Raw genomic sequence first — 20,516 nt, 5'->3', positions numbered from 1 at the left:
TTCTTTGATAATTGATGAAAAAAGTAGCTCCTTACACAGCTCCTCACAAGAAGCTCCTTACACAGCCCAACAAAGTTCTAGGAAAGTTGAATCTCCAAAAACCTGGATAAGGGAAAATATTTTTGCTTGCTAGTCAAGGAAATCGACTTTTACTAAATAAAACCCAAAATTTGTGCTTAAAAGCAAACTTCAAACAATTTGCGCAAACTTTTGGAGATTGAACCCTTGCAGAACTTTGTTGAGCTGTGTAAGAAGCTTCTTGTGACCTAATTTTTTCATCAATTATCAAAGTAGTTTCAGCGTATTTATTGATTAATTAAAAACGCCAAAATGATCCATTTCTGGGGTAAAATTTTGGTTGAGAATTTCGGAGAAAAATTGCACTATGTTAATTCTGATGAATCTTTAAGCAACTTTTGTTCTCTTCACTTTTTGTCTAATCTTAACACAATTTGAGAAAAACGCGTTTGAAATTCAAGTTTTGTTCATTTTGTCCGGATAATTTAAATCAGCGCTGTATCGGACAACATCTTAGATTTCTGAAATAATTCTGACCTTGAGACATAGAAATAGACATGTGAAATAGAGTTGTAAGCACAACCGATTTTTCAAATCTTCATTTGAACTATCAAAAAAGCAAACCAAATTGCTTGCGCTTTTGCAGAGGTCAGTTTTTGAATATAGAGTTGCTAAAAGTTGGAACCGAAAAAAATTAATTAACAAGAGCAAATTACCTATTTCAGTAAACTTCTGCATGCAAAAACTATTTTTACAGACAGATAGGATGTCTCTAGTTCACATAATATTTCGAATATGCGCGCGGAAGCTGTTCCAAGTAGGTAGATTGCTCTTTTAATCATTTCATTTCTGTCTGTTCAATTTTTTGCCACTAATTATATAACTTCAAACCCTCGCCTTTAAAATGTTTTTCATTCAGCAGGAATCTGACATGCAATTTTTCAATAGAAAAGATTGCATAAAACGCCGACAAAAGGCAAACGCAAAATTGCATCAAAGTTTCTCATAAGTTTCAGTTTGAAGGTCAGAAATCTTTCAAGAGTTTTGCTGATTAAAATTATCCGGATAAGACAAACAAACATTGAAATTTCAAATGCGTTTTTCTCAAATTGAGTCGCGATTAAACAAAAAATGAGAACAAAGAATTTGCGTAGAACTATAATGATTTAGTGCACTTAGTTTTCAAAAATTCTCAATCAAAACTATATCCCAAAATAAGGCACACTACGGCTTTTTATTAATCAAAAACCACGATGAAGCTACCAAAATAAGCTACCGAAAAATCAAGAATGAGTGTGAACTTTTTCTGAAAAAAAACAAACCAAAAGAATATCACAACGAGAGCCTTCACAACGTTCATTGACTCCTAAAAAGAAATGAAATGCCACGACAAAAATTACTTTTGAAAAGTTAATATTTTTTCCAATTCCAATTCCAGTTCTAGATTCAGTAGCCCTGCATTAGGAAACCTAATTAGATGTTTAAAATACTATCATGAAAGCTTAGGTTGAAGATGACACAAAATTCAGTCATACTGTGAAGAAAGTTATTTGGATTCATACAATTTGCAGAAAGTTGCACAAATCTATTTGCTTGGTCACACCGACATGTACTTGGTCTATTTGCTCGGTCACAATTTAGCAGCAAAAGATTTATAATAACAATAAGTCAACTAGAAAAAAGCCGACCAATGGTAACATGGCTATCCTACAGTTGGAAAAGCGTAAATGAACTCAATGAAACTGAAACCAAAAACCATTTTTTTATGAACTTTTTCAAATTCAAACCATGAATAGCCTTTTGAGATATGCCTGGGCCAATATGTGATTTTAAAACTCCGCTAGCAATTAAACGAATTAGGAATCCACTCTGTGATTTAAAAAAACAAGCTGCACTTTTTGCGCTATACCCACTTTCTTTTTGGAAGAGAGTTAATTGAGCTTCATTTGAAAATTGTAGTTTGAAACAAGGAAAAGTCGAAACAAGACAATAGAAAACTGTGCATGAGAGAAAAACTGTGCACGCCCTATATTAACTCTTAAAAAACCTTTATCAAAGCAAATCTTAGCGTGTAGAGCAATTTGAACTTAAGTTCTGAAACTTTGCTTCATGGTTATGGTTACTAAACAATCACTAATACTTCAGCATGCAGAGATTACTTTTTCTTAAGCAATATTTAGGTTCAGACTGTCGCACTTAATATGTATAATTTAATTGCGACCCCAAATAGTAACACCGCGGCGAAGCTTCATTTTGCCACCACAAGTGAAAAAACGTCAAATAATAAGGACAAATACCAGTGGCTGTGTAATTGACTGAGTTCTTTTCAAAGATAACACAGATGCAAAGCTGCACTTCGCAAACGAGAAAATGGCAAAACAAAGCTCGGTCCAAGTGAAAAATCTCCCCCCTCTAGACCAAGTGAACAATCTTCCCCCTAAAATGAAATGGCAACTTCAAGCAGTAAGGCCTGCATGTACTAAGCTCAAATCTGATAGGCTGAAAAATATTACTTTTAACCAAGTGAACTATCTCCTCACTAAAATGATTTAATGGAGAGATTGTTTACTTGGCCCCATAAGTCTATAACGCAAAGATTAAAATAGGAAAAACGCAAAAAAAAAAACTTCAAAAATAAAAAATTTGCAGTGCCAGAATCAAAGCATCAAACTAGTGATTAAGAGTCTCGCATCCTTGGATCTACGTCTTGGCCGCTTGAAAACATGCAGAAATTAGCCACGAATAAAGAAGAATTTGGAAAAATAATGAGAAAAGAGCGTAGTGTTATATTACGAATACATTTCTTTCACTTGGTGGCACTTTTGCTGCATAGCTTTGGCAATTTATTAACATTTGTTTTCCCGCCTTTATTCGTGGCTAATTTCTGCATAAATTGTCAAAGCTATGCAGGAAAAGTGCCACCAAGTGAAAAAAATGTATTCGTAATATAGCACTATGCTCTTTTCTCATTATTTTTCCAAATTCTTCTTTTTTTAGTTTTCACAACTCTTAGTGCTGAAGCAAACTAATTGTGAAGGTTTTTGCGTTTTTCGCTCCAAAATATACAAATCAGCCAAACTTCAAACCTATTTTCCAGACTAAAAATTTCTATTTTCCATTTTATCTTTAGTTCTTTTCTCTATATCTAATTCCTCACATTTCGAAGATTTTTGTTGGCGTACAACTTACATCTGAAATAACTCATCTGACAGTATTGACTTCAACTGGCTCTGAGATGGCTGCGACTCACAATCAGAGGCCAAGCACTCTAGTCTGGAGATGTTTCCGTCCTGAACAACACATATAATTGAGTTCTGATCTTTATAAGTAATATATAAATCATAATAAATTCGTCTCCGATTGTTAAGTACAAAACAAAATTTATCTTTATGTATTAACACTTATTCACTTGAGAGAACATCAAAGGTCATTCTCTGACATCAATGGACAGGCTTCTCATTTAACAATATTCTGTCACTTTTTTCAGAAACATAAGCATAGCCAACATGCCGTCGAAAAAGAATCGACGAACGCAAGGAAACAAAAAAATATGACTTGTTTTATGAAAAAACTTCCACGTTTCGAACTTCAAAGATAGAAACACATAGCCTTAAAGCTCTTTGCAGTTTAAGAACAATTCATGATTGACACTTTTTTTGATACAACTAACTCAATTTGAGACACAGAGGCGAAGCTAATAACTCATTTTGAGACACAGAGACAAAAATACAAAAGCGCAACAAGATAGAAAATGGAAAGAGAGAATTGTCATAAAACTATTGTCATAAAAGATTTCACGAAATTTTAAAATTTTTCAACGACCCATCCAAACCGAAACACATAATCCTATAAGAATATATTTTCCCTCGAAATTACGCAATATAAGTTGACTAAGCCGAAATAACAAATTGTTTAAATATTAAACAAAAACATGCAAAAAATGTGTTTTTTAAAATGACCCAAAATCAAGCTTCGTAAAAATACAAAAACTGAACTTTCTGTTATTCTTAATAATGATTTAAATTGGAACAAAACCCATGCTGTAGAAATTTTTGAAGAATTAATTACAACCTTAAACAAATGGTCTTTAACTCATTACTACTTAAATGATAATAGTTTGATTGAAATTTCGAGAAAACGAGTATGCCAGAAGTGAGTTATTTACTATTCTTACTAAAATGACTATTCTGTGAACAAAATTATTTACGGGAAAAATGTAGTATTGGATCGCAATATTCTTGCTTATCGCAAAGGCAAAAAGTGGATCAATAGGTAAAACTTTTATTCCGCTGGCAAATCTGAAAATTTTAATTCACTTTCCAAATTAGAAGGCAATCACTTTTTTCGTGACCTTGACACTTTTGATGTTCGAGTGGAGTTTGCCTTCTTTTTAACAAAAGAAATGAACTGAACTTAAAAAAGAAATCAAAAGTCAAACCGTGAAAACTCAAAACTGAGCGAGAACAAAGTTTGACACTTTTTCCTGAAAAAAAAACAAACAAATTACCAAGATTTATATAAGAGTGTTCACTACGTTCATTACGTACGAAAAAAAAATAAAGAAAACTAAAACAAATCGCAGTTGGTAAACTTACTACAAAAACAACAAGCAAATTTAGAATAAAACAAGAATTTAAAATGTCTCTTGGTTGACAAAAGTAACAGCTTTGGAGATGAGCACTAGGTCATCCTGTCAAGTAAGCTACTGAGGATAAAAATTATAACAGTCGGTTACAACATCTTTGCTTATCGCAAGGGTAAAAATTTTCCAATTTTTCCATCATTTAACTAGCTTGCAAACTAGCTTTTAACTAGCGTGAATAAAAAAATCTAACCGTAAGAAAAAATGAGGCATCTAACAACATTTCTCGTCACATAAATCAAGCGATAGAAAACAAAGTCGAACTTTAAAGTTCTTTAAACAAAAAACTTCATAATAATTGGCTTCAGATCTTCGTACTTTTAACTCAGAAACAAAACTCTAAAATATTAGACAGCATGCAACTGCACTTTCCATATTTGAAAATTTTTTAAAACTTTCATTTGCAACATAATTAATTTCATTTAAAAATTCTTGTTTTAACTTCAATCGTTTAATCCAGTGAAATTAATTCACAAACATCAGACTCTTTTTGTTAGTTTAATTCTTATTTAAATGAAAATTTGAGAAATAAAAATCGTCACATCTCCAAAACTTAAAAAAATTGAGCAGTCATGATTAGAGGCCATATGTGCAACGCCTGGAGTGCATCACGTCTTTAACTTTTGGAAAAAAAACGTTGCATTTCCAAAACAGAGGGTTTGAGCAGTCATATTTGAAAGCCTCATCTGCACACCCTGGGAGTAAAATGACATCAACCCGTCATAGAATCGAGAACTAGAAATTTCGAGCAGTAATTTTTAAAACTAAGTTGATCAAAAAAAATTCAAAATACCCTTAAAAACGTCAATTACGGAAAAACGTGAAAAGTACCCTGAAAAACGTGCAAATTTTGAGCAATCATACTAGAATGATGTCTACATCTGCTGAAAATTATACATAAGCAATACAACAAAAGCATACCATTTCAAGTTACTAAATGGTCAGTGAGATGGAAACAACTAAGTGAAAAACCTGAAATACGAAAAATTCAGTCACAGAAAAACAGAAGAGAAACACGACCACTAGCATTAAGCAAGCTTTTAGTATTTTTCGAGCATCCACTAAGCCAACAACAAGCGGTTAGACTCAGACGAATATGAATTTAAAAAAGCACAGTTGTATTGCCACGTGCCATTATTTGCACTCTTTGGAGTGTTTTTGGCGCGCGCACACTACTTCAAAATGATTATATATTATAAAAGCACCTTTAAAAAATTTCAGGGTCAGCAGCCGAAGTTGGATGTCTTAAAATAGTACTAAAGGGGTACACTCTGGGTGGTCAGGAGATTGAATCGTCTTTACCCGCCTCCCCCCCTCCAAAAAAAATCATTTACTGACCACAGTCTACCCTTTTCTTGCACACTTATTTATATAAGCGCGCTTTACCAATTCAAAAAAAGCGCAAAAATTGTTAGTGAAAACGGATTAAAAATTTTTGTTTTCAAACTTTTCTAAAATCATAAATTCATGTCTTAAGATATGCGGCTTCATGCATTATTTCAAGGCAACTGAGACGAAAATTTGAAAACATCATAGCATTCTTGGCTTAGAAAATCAAGAAAATGCAACTCAATTAACTGGACTATTACAGAAATCAATCAAAACGTAATCCATTTTTAGTAAAAACTCATTGAATTAGAAAAACAATTTAGGCTGTTGAAACAGAGTCAAACACTAAACATTCAAATCACAAATTATAATCCGCCAAATAAGTTTTTCCCAGCAGAAAATTTTCTTCAACTTAGAAAAAGTGCAGCTCCAGGACTACTCGAAAATATGGCGTTTGTCGTCGTAACCATGCGCGTTACTTCGCCGTAAAGCAGAAACAACTTAGAAACATTCGATCCATATGCTGATAAATTAGAAGCTGTCGATTCACATGCAAACTTATTAACGGAAAGAAGTTGTTCTCGGAAAAAAATAAAAGTCGATTTTCGGTTGCAATACCTTCGGAGTTACTAAAGTTAAATGATTTTTTGCAATTAGCGCTGTTATTGAAACAACTGCGTGCAAGCAGCTTCGGGCTGCTAATTGTTTTATGCACATATTGGATCAATTGAATGTGGGAAGAGGGGGTGGAGATAGCTCAATGGTTTCTTGAGGCATGTTTATAACCACATGAAAATGAAAATAGTTCGAATGATACCAAATCATGCACCAAATTCTCCAACGGAACACCAAGAGTCACAAAAATGAGTTTTCCAGTTTGAATTCAGTGTTCATTTCACCAAATTTGCTTAGAGCAACTCAATAGTGGTTCCCCAGGCTTGCAAATTTGGCCTCCAATTTTGAACACCCAAATCCTTTTAGTTTACGAGATACAACTTTTGAGATGTTTCATGAAAAAAAAATTCCGAAAACACCAGATTAAAATTTATCACAAAATTTGAAATTCCCAGCCTGTAGTTGGGCACTGTCAAAATACTCTCAGGGGTTACAAATACAACAGCTCAAATCTTTTAAGTTTCCCAGATATGACTTTTTTATGATTTTTTTCCAAAATTTTCAAAGAATTTAGATATAAAAGCTTGACAAAGGTTGAAATTCTCAACCTGGAGTTGGGCGCTGTCAGAGTTTGCTCAGGGGTTACAAATTTTGCATTCAAATATGACTGCTCCATTTTTTAGTCTCCAATATATGATGTTTTTTGTTTTTAATTCGAAACTTTTTTTTTTGAAAAAACTACAGTTCCCAGCCCGCTAGTTGGGTGCTGCCAGGGTACTATCAGGGTTTGAAAATCTTCCCTCCAAATTTGATTGCCCAAATCTTCTGAGTTTTCTCGACATCTTTTATGCATTTTTCAAAATATTTCAGAAAACTTGGATCTCTTTCTTTGCTCCCGTTTGCAAAGCGTACTGGAAATATTATTATAGTACCTACAATACGCTCAAACTTAGAGTACAGAACTGCAAAGCTTATAAAAAAACTGTCTGCCAGTGTTGATTTTCTTCAGCTGATGGGACTTAAAGGAATAGTTTTGTCACACCTATGCGACTCATTTGGAAGATTTTAACGCGAGGTACAAGAAACCGCTTTTAGCTGTAAATTTACGATAATAATAACCATAATCATAACAAAAAAAATAATATATTGAGGTAGGGTAAAAAATAATCTGCTGGTAGGGTAAAAAACAATATAGTGAGGCGCTGGCAGGGTAATCATCAGAGGAGTTGCAATCTTGTCTCCAAATATGACTGCTTAATTCTTATAGATTCCAATATATAACATTGATTTTTAAAATTTTTGGAAAAAATGCAATACCTAACCCTGTACTTGGGTGCTGTCAAGTTACTCTCATGAGTTGCAAATCTTGTCTCCAAATATGGATTGCAAATGTGACTGCTCAAATGCTTTTGGTTTCCAAGCAAACTTTCATTAGTGTTAAATTTCAAAACAAAAACTTTTCAAAATTTTTAATTGTCCACCCTTTGATTGGGTAATGTCAGGTTACTACCAGCGGATGCATATTTGGCCTCCCATTTCATACTTTCGAGTGTGACTTTGTTGCGATATGTCGAATTTTTTTATTTAAACTTACAATTAATTTAAGAAAAATGAGTCTGATAGTTTAAAATTAATTATGCTCGATTATGAATTCCATTTATGATTTTAATGATTTTGCAAATTAAATTGTTTCAAATTTTTTTTGAAATGTAATGTGCAGTTCTATCCTGTCGTCCATTTTGGGGCTCCGTTCATGAAATAAAAGTATGAAGATCTGAAACCCAGTAGTTTTGAAGAGTTGACCATTTTAGTTTTAAAAACCTGCAAACGTTGAAATTATTTTATCGTTCAAATTTTGAAATCAAAAGTGTTGTTTGAAACCCATGTCTATTGTTATAGTTGCATTCATTTCGTTGAATTTTGATACATTTTTTATAAGCAATTTCACCTTTACTAATCTGTTTGAAGCACCGGAGGTGCGTTACACGTTAGTTATGTTTGATTCCTATGACTTCATTCTGACTAATATCTTAAGCAATCGTTTTCTCAATGTTTTCTCAATCGGGTTTCATCGCATGTTTATAGAAACTCAAGAACTCTCAAAACATGAAATATTTGTTCGTGTTTGCCTGAACTAAACCATTGATGCTTTTGCCTGTACAACCGGAAATTGTAATGTCTGCAAAAAATAAATATCTATCAGATCTCTTTAAATTTTCTTCAAATCCATTCAAATGGTACCAACATTAAATTAAATACAATGTTGGACAAGCTTGGATCAGTTATTGGCAGCCAACAAGCCTACGACAAGTTCGGTTACATGTCAGTATTTAGACAGCCGCGTATTCATACTGGTCAGTATTTAGACAAATACTGTTTCAACCAATCAGAATCGAGACAAAGAAGAAATTAATAAATAATTATTATTTATTTTGGATTATTTATGTTTTTTTCTCGATTCTGATTGGTTCATACAGTATTTGTCTAAATACTGACCAGTATGAATACGCGGCTGTCTAAATACTGGCTGCACTCCGACAAGTTCGTAGAACACGAAATAGAGAAAAGGAACAACTAACAACAGAAAATCAAATATTGCAAAAATATCACTGTCAAATGCCTACTGCGTTACTTGAGCTGAGAGTAAGAGTTCACAATCAATTAAGTGTCCAGACTAGAACAACTCCTGATGCCCATGTCAAAATGAATGCAAATCAAAGGACAATCCTTCATACCACACTAGCCGAAAAAGACACAAAATGCTACATATCAAAGAAAAACAAAAATTACCCACAGCAAGAAAACATTTAAAATGATAAGACTAAATTGGAGAGAAGCCTAGCAATACATTTGCTACTTAAAAGGGAAACTGATTGAACCTGCTCCCCGTGGCCAAAAACAATTGCTTTAAAAAAATCAATAGCAGGGATTGACTCAATTTACGCTACGGACAAAAACCACCAAACATCTCGCACACCTGCCAAAATCTCGCAAACCATTCACTGTCTCAAATGTGAATATACACACCTTCGACATGACGAAATTCGGGAAGCGTTTGAAAATATTTTCAAGGAAGTCTGGTACGATGCCGAAACAGAGCCAGAACTTCAACCGTTGGAGGTGAATGCATTCACAACATGAAGACTTCAACTGAAGATGAAGTTATACTTGATATCAAAGCAAATGCCCTCTTGAGGAGGAAGGTTGGTTCAGCACCTTCTGGTGTTAAAATCTTCAACCCACTTTCGAAGTCATGCCTAAAAGCCATCGCAGACGCCTAAAAATACCACTAAGCATATAACACAGGCAAGAGCATACAGGCAAGCTCTTCTGTGCCTGTAATTAGTGCCAGCATGCAAAGAGAGGCGCCAGCCTCATAAAGAACAAAAAATGAAACAAAAACTCAACGAAAAAAGGCATGAAACCAAAGGAGAGCAATTCTCTGCACCCGGAGATGCAATACCTTGACAAATTGCATAGCTGCAATTCGCAAGATAAACGGCAAAAAACGGCTCTAAAAAGATATACCTAGCCAATACACTGAAGGAAAAGAGTCAACGAACGCATGGAAACAAAACAAGTTTTTTTAAATTCAAATTTTAAAAATGTATAGCTTGATAACTCATAGAACTTCAAGAACAACTTTGAGCTGACCGGATCAATTTTTACTCCGCTGGGAAATCTGGAAAAAAATCCACTTTCGAGACTAGTAGTCGATAAAGTTTTTCGGGCCGCCCTTTGAGCTTTTGCTGTTTGATAGTGGAGCTTGCTTTCTTTTACGAAATGAGCTGAACTTCAAAAGAAATCAAAACACAAACCGCGAAGTAATTTAGAGCCTGAACAAATTTTATAATCACCAAGAGCTAGATAAGATCTTCACTACGTTCAACGAATGGAACACCGACCTGTAGATGAGGAGTCTCATGTCCCCGCATCTGCAGCACGGTCGCTTCACTTTAGGCAAACTTAGCCATAAAGCAGAGAACAGATATTTATTTGGCATTGATACGGCCCTATCTAACCTGTACACAGACCGTCGCATGACATAATATAGCTTTTAACAAATTTATCGGACAACGTATTAAACTTCTGAAATAATTCTGACCTTCAAATTCAAACTAAATCAAATTACTTCTTTGAAAACTCTTGTTTGCCTTTTTATCGGCGTTTTATGAGTTTTTTTCTCTGAAAAATGACTTGTTAAATCGTTGATGAATGAAAAACTTATTGTGCTCTGAAAATAAGGCAAAAATGAATTTCTTGGAATCATTTTTTCTGCCCTTTTGACAGTTAAAATGCAGTTCTAACGCCACTTTACTGTCTCAATGCCATAATTATTTGAAAACATTAAGACGTCTCCGATAAATTTGTTAAAAGCTATAACCTTTCAATTAACCTTTTGTAGGAGATAAAAAGCAAACGATTGAGTAGTCATATTTCAGTAATGAAACCCTTCCAGCTGAATGTAGCATCACTTGATAGGGTTTTTATCGGAAATAAATCTGACCTTGATGCTGACGGTGAAGTAGTTCTGGGTACAGGATTGACAGAAAACATGCTCGCATGGAGCAAATTGAAAACACACTCTGCCCGACTGTGTTTCACCGCATACCTCACACTCGTGCTCATCTGCAAACAAAGATAGAACTGAACTGTTCACTATCAGAGAGAACTTGTGAAATAAGACAAAGCGCCACTCATTCGTATAGGACACAGAAACGAATTCGATAAACTGCAAAAGAACAGTTGTATTTGTTTACTTGTGTTTTCATCAAAAAAAATCTGATCCATGAAAAGCAACTTTGATAATAAAAACTACCATACCAGTACCAAGCATATACACTGACTTTTCATAAACTCTTCAGCTAGTTTGTCCTCGTTGTAATTGATAAGGTGGTCAAAGAGATTTTGGGAATCAATAAAGTCACAGGTATCACACTCAGGTTCGTTGCTACTTGATATACATAAATCGCAGCTTATGTTTGTAATTTTTAATTCTGAGACTAGTTCCTGTAGAAATTGGATCCATGTAAACAAAATTTCTGATTGCATCCCATTCCACAGACATTTCAATTGTCCATCGACAGTCTCGATTTGCTTTTTACTCAACCAATCACATTTTAGGTTGAAATTGGGACATTCAACATGCTCAGGATAGAAAGGTCCAAGAACCACAATTAGTTTTATATGCGGAAGAAACTTGACATCTCTTGTATGATAGGTTCGATCTTGTGAATCAACTGATGTTTTCTGAATGGAAATCGATCCGTCAAAGACTGGTACAATCGTTATACATATTTTGTAATTTATTTCATATTCTTCATTCAGTCGACTCACAGTTTCGGGCCCGTATATTTCGCTAAGCGCTAGCACTTCGTCTTCTCGTCTAGTGGAAACCATCTCAACCTCTGAAAATACTTTTAAGGTACACTTGTAATTCAAATATGACTATCACTACTTTCAAATGGGTGCCGGAAATCACGCCGACGTGACTTCAAGCCGAATTGTAAAAGTGGTGACTTCAAGCCGAAACTTTTCTCAATTCCATGATCTTTCTTCAGTAGTTATTGGCGTTTTCATAGAATTTAAGCCTCCAAATGATGTTTAGGAAAGTTGAAAAATAAAACACGGTTGAAAAATAAGACCATCGACGATTTCAAGTGGAAACTGGACAAACATTGGAAAGCGATTTGAATTGACATGTACGAAATTGTACGGAGATAGGAAAGAACACTGCCTAATGGTCATAAAAAACGTGAATGACTTGAAAGCAATTTAATTGTTGTAACAGTCGCCTACTTATAACAAATATGAGGGTAAGAGAAATAGGCCCTATAACCATTGGCTCAAGGGTCAGGAACACTAACTCTTGTGTTTTTCTACCTCAAACAGTCGGAGCCAATTCTGTGACATTCGACCAGAATGTGAAAAATGCAATCTCTGCAGAATTCGAATTTTTAGCAGCGAGCCTTTCGGATTGATGATTATTAAGAATTAAGAACGTTATTGGAACGATTGGCCAAACGGTGAGGGCTAGAATATTCTGGTGTTTTAAAATTTCAAAATTCGAAGTGATGACGTAACATTTCTGAGAAACGTCAGAAGCGGCCATTTTGGCAAAGAAGTAAAAGAAAAACAGAACAACATTAGCTGCGCTTACAACAACTACGAAATAGAGATTGGAAAACGACAACGAGTTACAGAGTAACAGAGAACACTCCGAGTTGCAACTATTGTGTCGCTACAATAGTTGCAGGGCCGTTGCAGACAACGGTGAAGGGTGGAGGACAGCCTTCCGGATTAAGAGGAAGTCAAGATTAGCGAGCTTGATTCAGTGGATTCAAGAATCCGGAAGGGTTTCGGGACTGAAACTTTTAGCCTGTTATATAGACTTTTAGCTTCTTGTCATGTCCTGATTTGAATTTAATTAACATCTAGATTCATTTTGATAAGGATGAGAAGCTAGGAGTAGGGGGAAAGGGTTGATCCATCTTCGATGGAGATGATGATTTTTATCTACTGAACAAAAACAATAGTAATATAATAAGTAGTAGCCCTGTTTTTAGGAGTGACCTCGTGGTCTGGGGATACTGAGACCCAGCCATGACCTCACTGTTTCTGCATGTAATCTAGTTAATTTGAGTGTTTTGACCGAAGCCGAAAGAAGTAACGTTTTTGTCGACCCGATGTTAGAAAGACCACCGAAAAGTACTGGCTTGGTAGAGACGGTGAAAAGCATGCAAAGCTCTGTTTAGACGTTAGCCAGTCGTCTTAAGACTTAGTTTTGTCTTGCGTCGATATGTATCTTCCGGGCGAATGTTACATAGATGTTTTTATGGCGCTCCTGGGTGTTATTCTTTTTAACATCATGACCGGCAGAACCGTTAACGAGCACTCCGCGCCGAGCGGATGCTCACATTAACGCCCTTATTAGGCCTAAACCGCCGGGGCGGAGGGGTGGTTCGGAGCGCGGAAGCCCTCCGGATTACCGTGAATAGCTTTTTAACTTAGTTAAGACCGAAAATTCACGAACCAGGAAGGGTGGGGGGATCGGCCATTCCCTCGTTCCCTGAGAGGTTCGTGACCAAAAACACTTAAAGATACATATAAAACCAAACAAAAAGTAATATAGTACCCAAGAAAAACAAAAAACATAAAAAATAACCGAAAAAACCAAAAACAGTAAAAAAAAAAAGTAAAAAATCAGTAGAAATCATCCCCCCAGACAAGATGTGATCCGACCCCCCCGTTTGTTGTTGATAGATATATTGTTGTTACAGGCATTTATATCAGTCAGGATCGTTACGATCAGTTTTGTAGCCCGTTTGTGAGGCTTGTACTGTAGGGTTATTTGAGCATTTAAGCACGTTAATGATAAATTGCGCTCAATCCGGAAGGGTCAGCTGATTTGCGCTCAATTCGGAAGGGTCTTGGGAGAAGACTGATCCGGCAAGCAGTAAAAGGAGCAACAAGAAGAGGCTCAACGACAACAACAATCGACTGTTGGGTATCGTTAACAAGTTTTGTATCCCTTTTGGTATAAAAATTAAAATAGTAATCTGTGGGGGGCTCGACAGTGCTGCACTGTAGTGACCCTTCACCGAACTGCGAATATCCGAGTTAAGCACCTTAATTCGGATATTAAACAAACCCGGAGGGGTATAGTATTACTATTATTATTACTTATAGAGCCTATATTAATAGTCTTATATCGTTTTTCAGAGAAAAACAATGAAAACAGACCGGTTTTTAGGGTCAAAATAGCGATAATTTGATCCCCCCACAAGTCGCGATTTTTGAGATATCGATAATTTTTGAAACGGAAAAAAGCGCTAAAGTAGTGTGTTACATCGTAATTGCACTACCATAATAGATAGAACCGGTTAAGTTTAGTTCGGAAGTGGTTGGAGATATTTTGGAACAAAAAAACCGAATTTTCGTGATTTTTGAGAAACCGAAACACTAAAAATTCAGAAAATTTTTTGAAATTTTTGAGTTAGAACAGTAAAAATAGTTGTTCGGACAACGTCCACTAATGAATCTACAAGTTTTAAAACCCGCTACCCGTAAGCCTTCCCGGTTGCAGAGTAATCGAACTTAACGTGTTTGATTTGGTGGATTCATCAATCCGGAGGGGTACAGGTAGCATAGTTTTTTGCAAATTTTTTCAACTAAAGCGTTTTAGATCGGGTCTTTTGCATTGAACTAGAAGAGTATAAGCCTTCTGAGCTCGGATCAACAATTTTTAGGTCGAAAGGACCAGATTTGCGGAAAAATCTAGGCGGAACATATAAGAGAGAAATTTCTTGACTTTAGAAAAAAGACGTTTTGGTTAATAACTTTGGAACTACTGGGCATATCGAGTTGATCTTGGTACCAATAGATCAGAAATTAGCTGAGCTTACTGATAGGGACAAAAGTTTTTCGGAAAAGTAAGCGTGAAAATTTTTGAGATTGTTTTTAGCAAATTCCTCAATTTGGAAAGGTACACCCTTAACGTTTTACAAAATTTTTTTAGAAAAGCCCTTATACCCCTAACAAAAGGGGATAACGGTTGAATAAAGTAATTTTAGGCTGTGCTAGACGAAAAGGGAAGGCTAAAGGCACAGCAAAACCTTAATCGAGCCGAAGTTAGGCGAGCGATAAGACCCTTCACCGTTAGTGTGAATTGTCAAATAAGAGGCTTAACTTCAATCCGGAAGGGTCTAGGAAAGTAGCACATACCCTTCCTAGTTAATTGAAAGAGCAAAATTGCATCGGAGAACGTATCCGGAGGGGTATAGGTTGAAAGTAAGAAATCTCCGAAAAGCTACTTTTACAAAACCGGAGGGCTCCCAATCCGGAGGGGTCAAAAATTTTTTCAAAGTAGGGGTCTTATAGTTGCTAATTCGGAGGGGTCCAAATCCGGAGGGGTCTTATATTAACTAACTCAGAGGGGTCCCAATCCGGAGGGGTCTAGATTCTGCCAGTCCGGAAGGGTCCTATTTGTGCCAACCCGGAGGGGTATTATTTTATTAAAGGACTTAGGTAGGCGAAAGAAAGACTAAAGTGAGAGGTATTAGGTTATTAGCACACAGGCTAGGGATCAGTGACTGCACTGGTAACTTGCCTTTCAATAAGAACCAGACCAAAACAAAACAGGTCCGAACTCGGATATTCGCGACACTAAGTCTAAATTAAAAAGAGCGTGATTCATTGGTGTGGATTGTAACATAATACGTTTTTGGGAAAAGTGACTGCCGTGAGGAGTTTAGTAGGTCTAGCTCGGGCAGTCCGAAGGCAGATAGGTAACACAGTACTCGGTGGGTGCAATAGACGCCCACTTGAGAAAACTACTGCCTTCAAAGTTTTGTCTGTTTGGTGCAGCACCAAGCAGGGAAAGCTTTTTCTTTAAAGAAACAAGTTCGACTATTGTACTGCGACCGACTAAAAGTACACTACACATACGTTTTTGTTCATAGAGGCATTAATATTCTGTCATTATATATTTTTTTTGTTTTTGATTTTAAATCAACTGTGCTTGATTGGGTAGTGAGTACACTGTCATTCAAATTAACTGATAACATCATATTGTGCTAGTTTTCAAATCTTACGACCGATAATCGGTTAGTGTGAATAAATTTTATACAAACTGTATTCTGATAAAATACAGGGATTCGTGGTCACTATTTACTAGAATCTTGTGAAATTTATTGTGTTGTGTCATTATTATTGTTAATAAAACTATAAGGTATCTAGCAATCGGGTTAAGTATAGGCATTAATAAGTGACAAATAGAGAATGAGTCTAGACAAGTCAAGAATACCAAAACGAGGTAATAGCTCTAGGAAATTCATACCTGAAAAGCAAAGAAAAACAATGACCGACCCTTTTGTAGATCGGATCAAGCGATCCCGGTCCGATAAAGGGGAGACGGTTTCAGGCAGAATGGTTGAAACGAGAAGTCAGAAGACCTCAGAAGAGCGAAAAGAACTGTTAGAAGTGGAGGTCAATACGGACCATACCATGAACGACAACCTGGAAGTAAATGGACTGGAAGGGAGAGGCAGAAGGCTGGCGAGTGAATCTACTCCGGTAGAACAAGGCCATGATTTTGCCACTTCCACCGGGACATTGGATCGAGAGGAGATGTCGGAACTGTCCGACATCTCAACTGAAGTAACGGCAACTAGAAGATCTCCGACAGACAACACTATGATGGCAGGCGGAACTGGGAAACAAACAACGTCGTCATCATTCTCAGAAAGAATGAAGAACACCTTCGGAAACATCTTTCCATTCAGCATGGGAGGAGGAGCAGGAAACGACGGTGAATCCCAGGAGGAAGAGGATGAAGAGGAGCAAGGAGACTTTGGATCTCAAGTCAGCCTCAATAGTTCGATCCAGGAGAACGAGGCATACGTCGGAAGAGAGACTGGAACCATGGACAAATTTGGTGTAGTGACAACGATAAGCAAAGAGGCAAACACACCGGGCCAGTCAAAAGACTTCGCGATTATGACAAGTTCAGAGCCACAGACTGGAGAGAGTAGAACCAGAGGGCTAGGCAACGCGTTAGCGGATCCTGAAATAGATAATGAGAAGACGTCGAGACAGAGAGTCAAGGCCCGGATCTCGACCAGCACGAAGCTACCTGGGACCGACAGGGTTACACCGCCACTAGTGACGCCACTCGTGGATAACGGGGCAGCACTAGAAGAAGCTTTAAACAACATAGTGGACAGTTTAGGAGAACAAAACGAGCAGATGTCAATAAGGATGAGTGAACTAGAAAGAGCAGTTCACATTGAAAGAGAAAGTCTGCGGGAAGAAATAAACCGCAATAGACAGGAAGTTGGCAGGAGCGAAAAACGCTTGAAAGAAAGAACGGACGAGCATATGGCGAGGAACCTGTCGCGAATGACCAGAGAGGCGGAACAGCGAGAGTTACGCTTAAGAGACGACATGGAGAGGTTAAGAATTCAGCAAGAGCAGTCTCTTGGGATAGACAAAGATAGACGCCATGATGGAGCGGCGAACTCAGGCTATCATGGATAGGTTGGACGTGCTACTAAGCTGCAAGAGTGGACCAAAAGAAGGAGAACCGAACTCGGGAGGTCCCACCAGGGAACCGAGGGTGAACTTCAATGAACATCAAAAGAGGAAGACGTATGGATCCACTAGAGGCAGGGGCAGTTCATCAGGCTATGCCACAAGGGGTAATGGAGCATGGGGCCCGAACAGTAGAGCAAGTTCAACGGGGAACACACAGACCTCTAATGAACGACCAACGCAAGGCACACATGCGACTGGGAGAAGTGATTCCGGCAACAGGGGGCATGCAAGCCCGAGGAGGAGTCATGTAGGTCAAGAGGGAAACACTCACGGCGATTCGGATTGCAGGGATGCACCTCACACAGAGCCTTCGACGAGGTGTGAGGACACTCAAGCAGGACACTCAAGGGATGCTACGGCAATGGCCACAGCATTTGAACCCCTGAACAGGTCTTTGGAGACATTCCTGACAAGGTTATCAAGAACCAATGAACGCAGTGAGAAGTCCAGAAGAGTCTTTAAGAAACCAAGATGCTACAAAGACGAATCTGATGGCTGTATTGATACCTGGATAGAGGTAATGAAGCTGCATTTCGAGGAAGAGGACTTGTCGGAGAGACAGGAATGCAGCGCGCTCACCAGCAACTTAGAAGGGACAGCCCTGAACTGTGTCATGGCCAAGAAGCAATATCAACGTGACACTGCTGAGAAAATCTTCGAAATCTTAGTAAGCCGTTTTGGATCAGGGGTGCAGGGGCACCAGGCGATGATGCGCTTCGAGAAACGGAGGCAACGAGAAGATGAAACGATAGACAAGTTTCTCGATGATTTGGAAATGCTGAGAAGACGCAGCCAACCGGATGAGTCAAACCGAAGGATGAACCTGGCCGTAGCCTCAAAATTTATCGATGATGTGAAGAATGATGAACTTCGTACGATGCTAGCAACGCATTACACACCACTATCAACCAATGCGCCAACACCGGAGGAGTTGAGGCTCAAATCAAAAGAGTATCTTTTGTTGAAACCTCCTTCGAGATCTGGATATTACAAGAACAATTATGGCAATTTTAACAACGGACCAGCAAACCAAGGGAACAATTGGTACAAACCGAGGGATGATATGGACAAGAGACGCTCTTGTGCTAATTGCAGTTCAACGGACCATCATGTGTCAGCATGCCCAGCTTACAAACAAGGCATGAAAGCAATAGGCTTTAGCCTCGAGGACGAAGATGCGTCAGAGTTGGACCACGAGGATTTCATGAGAGGAGTAATTGCAAAATTCGGCCCGAGGTGTTTCTTTTGCAACTTGGAAGGTCATTTTAAATCAGATTGTCCGCAATTCTGGGATGCAGTGGCAGACATTAAGCATCCAAGACATGAAGAAGCTTTGTCAGGAGTGAAAGCCAGCAAGGCTCGACTTTTGAGTGAAGCAGAGGCACGCAGAAAGGATAAACCTCAAGAGCTGTCGGCTAAGAAAATGCAAGCGGTAATAGAGGAGACACGTGAGCCGGAACCAGCAACTGCGGCTCACGACTTCAAGGTCGATTATAAGGCAGCCGCGAGGGATGCTCTAAATAGAGTGCAGCAGGAACTAGTGACGAAAGGGATCGAACAAAAAGTGAAACTTGAACTGGAGAATGAAAAACTTCAGGAGCAACTGAAAACCTTCGAAGCAACGGAGTTCGAGGAAACTAAAGCACCAAGCAGTTTGAGCATGAAGCTTAATGTGATCTCCGGTCAGAGGTTCGGCATGGTGCCGCAAGGAAGCAAGATACAGTCGATAATCTCAGTGGCTGGGCATCAGGTGATCAGAAATCTGAGTGAACCATCCGAGTTCACTTTGATGCATTTGGACACATATGCAGATTATCTGAGGCAGGTGGAGCCACGCACCGAGTCGAGAGCTGTGCGAGCACTACTAACGACGGGTGGCCCTCGCATGAAGAAACTTCATGGACGCTACCTAGAGGTCTATGGGCCGTATCAACTAATGCTGAATGTGGATGGAATCAGTATTTACACCAGGACTTATGTAACAACAGATGATGACCAAATGGGGCAGATCTATTTGGGAGAAGAGGAACTCAAAGTCCGCAGGATAGGCCATGACGCCATGATGGAACAAGATGCAGTACACATTGGGTATGAAGCAGATGTGACCGCACATCTGCTCGACACCAACGCAACAAAAATCGGAGTCACAGGGCTTCTGGACACAGGAGCGGTAGTGAGTGTGATGCCGATAAAAACTTGGGAAAGAATGGGCTTCACGCGGGAAGATCTAATTCCAACGAATCTCCGACTGGCCGCCGCCAATCGAGGAGCTATCTACGTGGCCGGAAGAACACCAATAACGGTCCTCCACATGGGAGGACGGGATGTTTGGATGAGCTTTCTGGTGGTAGAGAATCTGGACGACGCCGACCAATTCATCTTGGGCAGAGATTTTGTCAGGAATTTTGACGTGATGATTGACTTAAACAACGGTCTGATACGGATTAGAAACCCGGACCGGAAGTATGTTAAGAGACCAATTAATAGGATAATAACAGACGAAAACAAGGTACCAATTTTTTTGGATAGAAAAGTAAAATTACAACCAAGGACAGGCTGTGGTAGCAATTTTTAGAATGAGAAATTTGAATTCGTTAAGTGATAGTAAACAGGTTTGCTTAGTACCGAATCCAAATAGTCAGAGTTCGGTGATTTTAGGCCGGAGCTTCTCGGTAACGCGAAACGGACTGTGTGTCAGTGTGTTGTTGAACACACTGGACACCACGGTTTCAATCCAGCGTGGAAAGAAGTTTGGCTACGCTTTGCCGATGAGGACCGACTATGAGGAGACACAAAACTTGAAGAAATATAGTGTGAA

General features: G+C 38.1%; 4 protein-coding genes across 4 annotated transcripts in view; 2 read left to right on the top strand and 2 right to left on the bottom strand.

Annotated features, from left to right (window-relative positions):
- Window positions 1–20,516, top strand: part of LOC134854321 (protein rogdi homolog) — a 438,231-nt gene that overhangs the window by 74,921 nt on the left and 342,794 nt on the right. The window lies entirely within an intron of this gene.
- The window catches only part of LOC134854318 (E3 ubiquitin-protein ligase RNF14-like), a 360,494-nt gene that overhangs the window by 9,673 nt on the left and 330,305 nt on the right, over window positions 1–20,516 (bottom strand). The window contains exons 2-4 of the mRNA XM_063870524.1: window positions 11,452–12,014; window positions 11,112–11,233; window positions 3,208–3,308 (exon numbers count right to left, since the gene is read on the bottom strand). Of these exons, the coding sequence (XP_063726594.1) occupies window positions 3,208–3,308; window positions 11,112–11,233; window positions 11,452–12,004 (776 nt within the window). The 5' untranslated portion in view covers window positions 12,005–12,014. The remainder of the gene's footprint in view (window positions 1–3,207; window positions 3,309–11,111; window positions 11,234–11,451; window positions 12,015–20,516) is intronic.
- The window catches only part of LOC134854315 (uncharacterized), a 315,313-nt gene that overhangs the window by 74,919 nt on the left and 219,878 nt on the right, over window positions 1–20,516 (top strand). The gene's annotated exons all lie outside the window — the stretch shown is intronic.
- The window catches only part of LOC134854323 (uncharacterized), a 348,488-nt gene that overhangs the window by 314,873 nt on the left and 13,099 nt on the right, over window positions 1–20,516 (bottom strand). The window lies entirely within an intron of this gene.

This window comes from Symsagittifera roscoffensis, chromosome 9, assembly GCF_963678635.1.
Source record: "Symsagittifera roscoffensis chromosome 9, txSymRosc1.1, whole genome shotgun sequence".
NCBI classification, from domain to species: domain Eukaryota; kingdom Metazoa; phylum Xenacoelomorpha; order Acoela; family Convolutidae; genus Symsagittifera; species Symsagittifera roscoffensis.
Note: the sequence above shows the minus strand (reverse complement) of the source record. Positions and strands in the feature narration are given on the sequence as shown.